This window comes from Quercus lobata, chromosome 9 (genome assembly GCF_001633185.2).
Source record: "Quercus lobata isolate SW786 chromosome 9, ValleyOak3.0 Primary Assembly, whole genome shotgun sequence".
NCBI lineage: Eukaryota > Viridiplantae > Streptophyta > Magnoliopsida > Fagales > Fagaceae > Quercus > Quercus lobata.
This window is the reverse complement of record NC_044912.1, coordinates 50,439,763-50,448,932: the sequence shown is the minus strand read 5'-3', so window position 1 is coordinate 50,448,932 and position 9,170 is coordinate 50,439,763. Positions and strand designations below refer to the sequence as shown.

The 9,170-nt window shown below is 31.0% G+C and overlaps 1 protein-coding gene across 2 annotated transcripts; it reads right to left on the bottom strand.

The window, feature by feature from the left end:
• Window positions 1-375: 375 nt before the first annotated feature.
• Window positions 376-8,417, bottom strand: LOC115960951 (ER lumen protein-retaining receptor erd-2.2). Of its 2 annotated transcripts, XR_004085258.1 has the most exons (7): window positions 8,031-8,385; window positions 5,337-5,536; window positions 4,004-4,144; window positions 3,829-3,909; window positions 2,200-2,327; window positions 1,976-2,093; window positions 376-435 (listed from the first exon to the last, which is right to left on the bottom strand). XR_004085258.1 is itself a non-coding variant. In XM_031079988.1 (6 exons), exons 1-6 carry the CDS (start codon window positions 8,254-8,256, stop codon window positions 2,054-2,056), a joined length of 816 nt encoding a protein of 271 aa, XP_030935848.1. In that variant the 5' UTR covers window positions 8,257-8,417; the 3' UTR covers window positions 1,896-2,053. The 2 variants fall into 2 exon arrangements, 1 of the variants encoding a protein (XP_030935848.1); XM_031079988.1 differs by lacking the exon at window positions 376-435 and having other exon boundaries at window positions 1,896-2,093; window positions 8,031-8,417.
• Window positions 8,418-9,170: the final 753 nt, after the last annotated feature.

The window sequence follows — 9,170 nt, the reverse complement described above, 5'->3', positions numbered from 1 at the left end:
TGGCAAGAGAAGCGTCCCACTCATGCTTTATAAGCGCTTGGCACAAGCATGAGTGTACCACTACCACTCTCCCACAATACTAAAAGGTTAGGGACCAAATTGAGACATTTAAAAAGTCAATGACCTAATTGACATATAGTGTAAGGCTTAGGGACCAAATATGTAATTTATCACTTTTTTTTTTTTTTTTTGTTGAGAAAAACTATCATTCAAATACTAGAAACAATAAATCTCACAAAAATTTCATCACACTATGGAACATGACAAATAAAGGCTTCCAAATACATAATCATCTAAAGAGTGTAACGAGTTTACAATCTCAAAAATCATAGCAAAGGATTAAAATAACATATTCTTTTAATATTGTGTAGTCTCTAATCATATAACTCTTAACAATCACCAACTCGGTTCCTTACAAAGGTCCACTGCACTTATCTGAAATGTGGAGCAAGAAGTGAGTGAGCTTAACCACTTAGTAAGGGATCCTTATTTTTTTTTTTTGGGTTCTAATTGCTAAGAAAATAAATCACAAAAAGCATGTCAAGAGAGAGATATACAGAATGATAAACTGCCATTTTAATTTTAAATTAATTTGTTTGTTTTAATTTTGAGTCATGACAATTTTTTTCTTCTTAGTAAGGAAGAAGAGCACACCTCTTTTATGGGAGTAGAAATTTGATGCAAGAAAAATAGGTTAAAAGTCCAGCCCAACCCCAAAATAATGGCATAAAGTTTTTTATCAAGTCTAGCCCAATCAGTCTAACCCCAAAATATGATATGATTTGAGACAACCAAATCCCTGAAGTCATTACTAATTTATTATCAGCTTAAACAAATTGCAAATTGATCTAACCTATTTTAATTTGAATTTAATTACCTTTCTTTCTAGAAATGGTTTACAATCGTATTTGAATGAAAATTTAGGATTGTCACACAAAGAAAGCTTGATCTAAGATAACTATGTTCATGCCAAGAGCCTAGCTCAGTAAGATTGACTGCTCTTTTTTATTAGGAGAACCAATGTTCAAATTCCTATAACAATTTATAAAAAAAATAAAGGCTACAATGCAAAATTGACCCTCTAAAATGCAAAAATTGATGAAAAAACCTTAATTGAATAAACTTGAAAGTTAGAGGACTGAAATGAATAAAAGCAAAATTAGAAGATTGAAATGAAATCTAAAGAAACTTAGAGGGTCAGTTTTGCATTTTACCCAAAAATAAAAATAAAAACTATATTTATAAGTGATGGCTACCTTTACTAGTTCAGTAAATGTAAACTAAAATCTCATGCCAAGGTTGTATCTTAGATATAATAGGCTTTTATTCACTCCTTTTGTGCCCATGGAGAAGAATTTTTTTGCTGATTCCTTATTTGCTTGTTTGTTGAAATTTTTTTGAAGTGTAATTGTACCTAAAGGTTTTAAAAAAAGCTATGCATAAACAAATACGCCAAAATGCTAAACCAAAAAGCTGTTGTCTGTTTGTATCCCCATGCTTTTTGGTAATTTATTTGCTAAATATGAGACAAAATATATAATTTTTGAAAACTTAAATGCAAAATGTGTGACAAAAAGATAAAAGTTAGCTTATTTTTAAGAAAAAACCTAGTTTTGTTCAATTAAAAAAAAAAAAAAAAAAAGCTGATACAAAAAACAAAATGCATGAAGAACTTTTATGAAACAACTTTTTTTAGCCATTTTGATTGTAACTTAACATCACATAAAGATTCTATATGATGAAATTTGTGAACTCCTTAAAATGAGGGCTCATGATGCACACAAAAAAAAAGAAGAAAGATAGAATGAATGAAAGAAAGAAGCGGGTAAGGGAATATGATGCATGGTCAACTCATTAAGATATAAGAATCAAAGCCTTATAAAATGTAACCCTAATCTTTGTAAATTTTATAGCATGAGAAAGAAAAAAACAGGGAAAGACAAAGATAGTAAGGGTCAAAATTTTGAACATTCACTTTCATTTCAATGTGTGCTTGAATAGAAGCCAATGTAGGTAACCAAATGTACGTTGTTACAATCTCCAAGACTGATTTCTAAACTGGCATCCTCATTATAAGTTGGCCTTGAATGAAACTGCAAATTGAAAGATAGGAGGGGCATAGACAATGGGACATAATTAGATATATGTTGGACGGCAACACAGGTTGATAACAAAAATTACATATGGAAGGGGACTTACCTCTTGATGTAATAGTAACAAAAGTCAGCCAAGATGAATGTTTGGACTATTTCTGAGAGGAAAGCAGCTGAGAACCAGATGTAGCCGCTACCAATCAAATACAAATACCTCCCACGGGTCTCATAAATCTGCTTGCGAATGGCAAAAATGTTGCATTTGTTACCACAATTTTAAGGCACAACATAATGATATAGGTGGTGAATTTTACAAAATTTTTGCTTTATCTTTCTATGTGTTGTGATCCACAGCACATAGGACTTTGCATAGACTAATGAATGAAGCAAAAAAGTGAGAAATTAATCAACGCTCATGTCACTAATAACTTTAGATAAGCATAGATAGTCCCATTTCTTGTTATTCTAAGGATGATGATATAGGCCTAATGTCACAGACTAGATTGAAGTGTTGTGAATTGATTTTAATTACCTTGATGTTTCTGACGGCTTAATTCATAACTAATAAGATAATATGTTTTTGTTTTGAATGCTAACTGGCCTGAATTTTGACATGGTGCAAATTCCTGTTACTGAATTTTTTTTTTTTGATAATTCAATAATTAAAATTAAGAGGGGGATCTAAACCTTGGAAACTTTAAGAGGTACAAATCAATTGAGTAACAATGCTCTTAGTGACATGGTGCAAATTTCTGGAACCAATTAGCACAAGGATGCTCTTTTTCAGTCAAGTTAGGGCAGTCATAGACTCCTAGGGGGAGAAGTAAGATTAATAAATAAGTGTTGAGATATACATTCACATACCCAAGCAGAGCATCACATGAGTTAGTGCTTGGAAGTTAAACTTTAATCCAAGTGAGGTGGAGGATAGCTTAAAGATAAATTAACAATGCTAATATATGTACTTTTTTTTTGTTGCTAACGTGGGTATACAGAGCCTCTAAGTATTTGACTATTACCCTGGGTGGGTGTAGTCTCCCTATCCTACACACACCACGTAATTATAGAAAGGAATCCCTTGGGAGTGAACCTAAGATGTAGGCTAGGATTTCTAAATCAAGACCTTGTAGATCTCATGAGACATTGGAACCACCATAACAAACCCTTGGGTTAAATAAAAAAAAATTCTAATATGGGGTCCTCAAGCATAACAAATGTTGAAACCTTACGGAAATATAGAACGGAGTAGTTTGTTCAAAACCAACTTTTGATAGTGTATATATTGCAAAATAAGTAGAGAATCCAATGCCAACAATAAGATTGCCCTCTGAAGTAAAAGAAGCTATATACTTGCAAATACTATATGACTATAAAACATTGTATCAGTAAAGTTGAACTCTAAATCAAACAATTTTATGAACTTTCCAATTGTAAACAAATGAAGTGTCTTTGTTTTATAAAACTTTGATATTAGGGAGGACAAATACCCAGGTTAGATTCACAAAGCCATGAGGATATAGTTTGTTTTTAAATATGATTTGTTCTCTATATTTCTTTTATTGGAACAATATTAGTAAAGATGTCATTTAGCTTGTCCAGGCAATAATGTTCTTCCCCCTAAATACTTTTCAAAACTCGAATAAAGTAAGAATTTTATTAGTGAAATTAAGGAATATTTAGTTGCTCATGCAAAACATACACTACTAACACTTTATGTGATCCTACAAGGTCTCACCTTAATTATCCAATGAGCGCATGCCAAAAATCTTGAAACTCCCAGTGCAAACACATAATGGGCTGTAAATGGTTCAATCATCTGAAAAAATATGCCAGAATGGAACAATTAGTAGTAATTCTTAGAAATCCATAAACAGTTGAGTGTATTGTAAAGAGAGGAACGAAGATAAGACCTTTGCATTTTGCATCAGACGAAGTTGAGGCAGCACTGAAACGGCTTCCAAATACAAACCAAATGCCCAAAAGATTCGAGTGATGAGAAAATGAGGTGTAAAAGGGTGGATAGGTATGGCAAGGATAGCACAAGGCACCACCTATCATAGAATAATGAGTAGAACATTCTAAATTCATCTTTCTTTATACATGCTTAAAGAACAACTATTTGATTTTTTTTTTTTTTTGAATATCTAAGATTAAATGATAGTCATTATGAGTGTTCAATGCAATATATCAATAAAACATGCAAAAGATTAATAAGACATTTTGAAAGAATGGCTAAATAACTTGACATCAATGCTTATGTTGTTCAATGCGATGGTACAACATACATCCTTTCAACATATACAAAGGAGCAATACAAAAAAAAAAAAAAAAGAGCTAAGGAAAAACAATTTTTTAATATACCATCCCATACTAGTTCCTTGATAGAATTCTAAACACATACTAATTTCAATTGTTAAGTAATATTTTACAGTGGCTAATTACGTTTAGCTAAAAAGATGAGCATTCAACAAAAGGTCAAACATGTAAAATATAATAGATTGCACAATGTAGACACTCCAAACAAGTAGTTTGATGCTCTTATTAATGTAGTCTCCTTGGCTTTACTTTCATTGCAATAGTTAAGGAGAAACAAATGAATAAGGAATTATTGTTTACCACATAAGGTAATTTCCTAGCAGTATGTTTAATAATCTTGATACTAAATCAAAAGCAAAAAGGCAATTCTGTGATTCTAATTGTTTTTTCTTTGCTTATCTCCTCTAAAAAATACTTATTATAGCAAGGATAAGGAATGTAAATCATGAAAAATACTAGATCCTTGATAGAATTCTAAACACATACTAATTTCAACTGTTAGGTAATATTTTATAGTAGCTAATTACATTTAGCTAAACAGATGAGCATTCAACAAAAGGTCAAACATGTAAAATACAATAGATTGCACAATGTACACATTCCAAACAAGTAGCCTGATGCTCTTATAAATGTAGTCTCCTTGGCTATACTTTCATTGCAATAGTTAAGGAGAAACAAATGAATCAGGAATTATTGTTTACCACATAAGATAATTTCCTAGCAGTATGTTTAATAATCTTGATACTAAATCAAAAGCAGAAAGGCAATTATGTGATTCTAATTGTTTTTTCTTTACTTATCTCCTCTAAAAAATACTTATTATAGCAAGGATAAGGAATGTAAATCATGAAAAATTCAAAGGAATGAATATAGACTAAATGTTTAAATCTACAATATAAAGAACAAGACAAGCTGAGATGTTGTTACCACATAATATAAGGGCAAGTTGTCAAGCTCCTTGATGTAGGTTGACTTCAACTTGAACCGAATCATGTATATAACCCATAATGTTGACACTAGGGTGGTTAAATCTAAAACTGTGTGAATGTCACCCTCCATAATAGTACTACAGAACAATCTTACAGCTAGGAACAGAGCTGTAAGTTCTTGAGTCTTTAATGAGAGGCCTGAACAAGGCAACAAAACATGATTATTGAAACTACCAATATACTGTGTAATGTATGCTCCAATTGGAGCTTCCTTCCTATCCTTCTTCTTCCAATCAAATGGAATTGATACTCTAATAGGTTACTCAAACTTAATAGGTTGAACTCAACACATAAAAAGTTTCGTGCTTGTCACATTTGAAACCTTACATGACTTCAAGAAATGCAATGGAAAGAGAATCCTTTCTCTCATTTAAACAATTTTTATGTTGTTGTTAAGAGTCACATGGCAAAAAAGGAAAAAACAAGAACATAATATGAAATAATTTGCACTAACTATTTTAGAAAAAAATTTCATTGAAGCCTTTTGTTTTCCTATCATTCAAGCTTTCTATTCTCCGAAATTAGCAAAATAGCATATGGTAGCATGTTTTCAATATATAATACCACAAACATGAGCCATTTACAAAATTTCTTATTATTCCATAAAACTGCTTAAATAGTAAGTTCCAAGGCACGACCAAACAGGCCCCCAATGTGTGCTAAACAGGTTATGGAAAAAAGAAGTTTGGGTTGATTTTGGTGTATAAAGGAAGAAAATAATAAATTGAAATGGGGACCTCAAGTTCTAATTCCACATCCCAAATTCTCATAACCATATGCAATGTCGCATTATAAAATATTGTTTTTCTTGAATCGGTAAGCTATACACACATCCATTTTTTTTATATAGGTAAGGGGATTGGGGGGGGGGGGGGGTTTGAGATGGTTTGAACTAGAAACTTGTAGTACCACAAAAGATGTTATTACCACCGAGTTATCACAAATTACAAATTGCATCCGCATAATATGTTGTATAATAACAAAATTTTGTTTCGTTTCATTGTTAGTTATTTTTGTTAATTATGGGTCCGTTTGGATTGAGCTTATTGTTGCTGAAACTGAAAACTGAAAACTGAAAACACTGTAGCAAAATAATTTTTAAATGCGTGAATAGTGTTGTGGGACCCATGAATAGTACGTAAACAGTGCGTGAACAGTGCATGAATAGTGTTTTTTGTTCCTTGCACAGTGATTTTACTGTTCACTGCAGAGCAAAAAAAAAAAAAAAAGGCATGAAAACGCAGGGCTGAAACGCAACTTTCAGCCCTGCCCAAACGCTCACTATATCAGTTTATATTTTTCTGTTAATTTTTTTTTTTTTGATAAGTTCTAAATTAATAAAATTTTAAATTATCTTTTAATCTTTTCCCCTAAATTAAAATCCTAGCTGTGCTACTTACCTTAATAGCTGATTTTCATGGATAATCACTCTTTTATTTCCCCCTTAGAAAACTAAAAAAGGACTGATCCTAGCTGTGCTACTTACCTTAATAGCTAATTTTCATGGATCGTCACTCTTTTATTTCTCCCTTAGAAATCTTAAAAAGGAATGATCATTGATACAAACTTAAATCCCAGATATGCATGCCCTCTGTAGACATGATGTTTAGTCAATAAAACATAAAGAAAACCAACTTTTTTTTTTTTTTTGGGAAAGAAAAATAAAATGGAAAATTATAATTTACCTTTTACAATTTTGGTCAGATCACAATTTAGTCCACATACTTTTAATTGATACTAGCCTCTAAGCACGTGCATGAGTGTGTGTTCAAAGGATTTTCTATTTTTTAGGTAAAAATTAATAATTTACATTCATTATAATTTGGAATTACTATATTTTTTAAAAAAAAACTGCAAAATAATTAGTCAAACCTGACAACCAAAAAAAAAAAAAAAAAAAAAAAAAAAAAACCCGGTGAATGACAACTTCAACTTGTAGTTCAGATTGAATTTTGAAAAAACCAACAAAAAAATGTTCCTATTTTGTAGGCAATACGTGGAAGTTAAAGATGTATTTTTACCAGTTATAGTTTAGTCTTTTCAATTTTGTTTCTACTTAAATGTAGATTGTGGAAATATTTTGGAACCAAAAAAATGTTCAATCTAAACAAGGGAAACCCTTAAATAGTAGTATAGATGTTACATTTGACCTTCCAAGGTTTGGATTGGATTAAAAGTGAAATTGTTAGGATTCCATTAAAAGTACACCTAATGATGTTATTTTATCCAAACTCTATGGATCAAAAATGTAAGAATTGACCTGGGTCAAAGTAAGAACTGAAAAGGTCATGGAACAGACTAAAAAGGATAATTTGTTTGTCCAAAAAATACAAAATCTATTTGAATAGGATCTAAAATTTAAATAGTCAAATTTAACAATTGAAAATTTATGGACTTTATGAGATTCTACCAAACGACATAGAATCTAAAAAAATATGTTGACAAATTAAAAAGATAATTTTTTTCTAAAAAGAAGTAAATAAAAAAAAAATGATAATTCAACATACCAGACAAAACAAATCAACAAAAACATCTTCTGGGTTTCCTAAACAAAATAAAAATAAAGATGAGAGATATAATTTAGATTAGGAAGAGACATGCAGTGCAGGTATATAAACATAGATGCATGTACCAGAACAAGTCTTTTTGGTTTTGAGTTTGTAAATCAAGACGAAGATCCCCAAAGCATGGATGATTTCTGAGCCAATGAAGAAGTGGTTGTGATCATGGATGGTAAGCTTCAAAGCCACCAAAGCTAAAAGTGCAACCATTGCACCAAGACAGATCTTCATCCTCATAGATTGTTTCTTCACCCATTCAGACAACACATTCATAGGTGAACTTCTCTTCCTACCCATGATGATCTCTCTCTCTCTCTCTCTCTCTCTCTCTCTCTTAATTTCCTCTAGCTAGATAGACACACAAAATTCTCAATACAAAAACATATACAAAGAAAGAACCAAACAAATAGAGAGAGAGAGAGAAAAAAAGAGAGATAATATATGTATTTAATGAGAGAGCGTTTTTTGTAGTATGGGGAAAAGTAATAACTAAAAAGAGAGACAGCCGTTTTTTGAAAGACACGAAGAGGGCATGCAGTCGGTATTGAAATATTATGTGGCGTTTATTTTGTTCCCATCTTGGCAGCCAATGAGATTTTCACACGTTGGATTGTATTTAAGATTATTGGATACTATTTTGAAGTTGGTGGGGTGTAATTCCTTGTTTGGGGCTACTGATTTTTGGATACGTAATATATAATTAAATTAATATTCTTAGGTTTTGACTTTTTTTTTTTTTTGGGACTTTTTAATTTACAGATTTAAGGCTTGGTTGAGAAGGTGAAGAATTGAATGGAATTTTTTTAAAAGGGTAAAATTAATGTAATTTTAGGGTGTAAAAATGAAAATCTTTTCTAAAGGAAAATGTAATTTACTTTATTTTATTTTTAAAAATTGGGTATTACCATACAAATTAAACAACTACAAAAATCTGCAATAAAGAAAATTGTTCTAACCTCCTATAAGTATAGGAGAGAGGTAAAGACTTTCTCCTTAGTAATAAAGTGTCTTTCTTAGTTCTTAACTTCTTATTCTCCCTTTTCTCTCCTTTTTTTTTTTTTTTAATTTTATTATTTATGAATTTTAAAATTTTTCTTACTAATTAAGGGGATTGATCTAATTTGAGTAATTTGGCTGATATAGTTAAAAATCTCAATGGTTTCGGTACTTACAAATCCTAATGGTTTCTTAACTTACAAAACCATGAAGCT

Coding starts and splice junctions, on each gene's coding strand:
- LOC115960951 (XM_031079988.1), bottom strand. CDS start 8,256: ATGGGTAGGAAGAGAAGTTCACCTATGAATGTGTTGTCTGAATGGGTG. Junction 2,328..3,828: donor GCGCTCATTGGATAATTAAG/GTGAGACCTTGT, acceptor ATTCGCAAGCAG/ATTTATGAGACCCGTGGGAG. Junction 2,094..2,199: donor TGTTACTATTACATCAAGAG/GTAAGTCCCCTT, acceptor TTCAATTTGCAG/TTTCATTCAAGGCCAACTTA.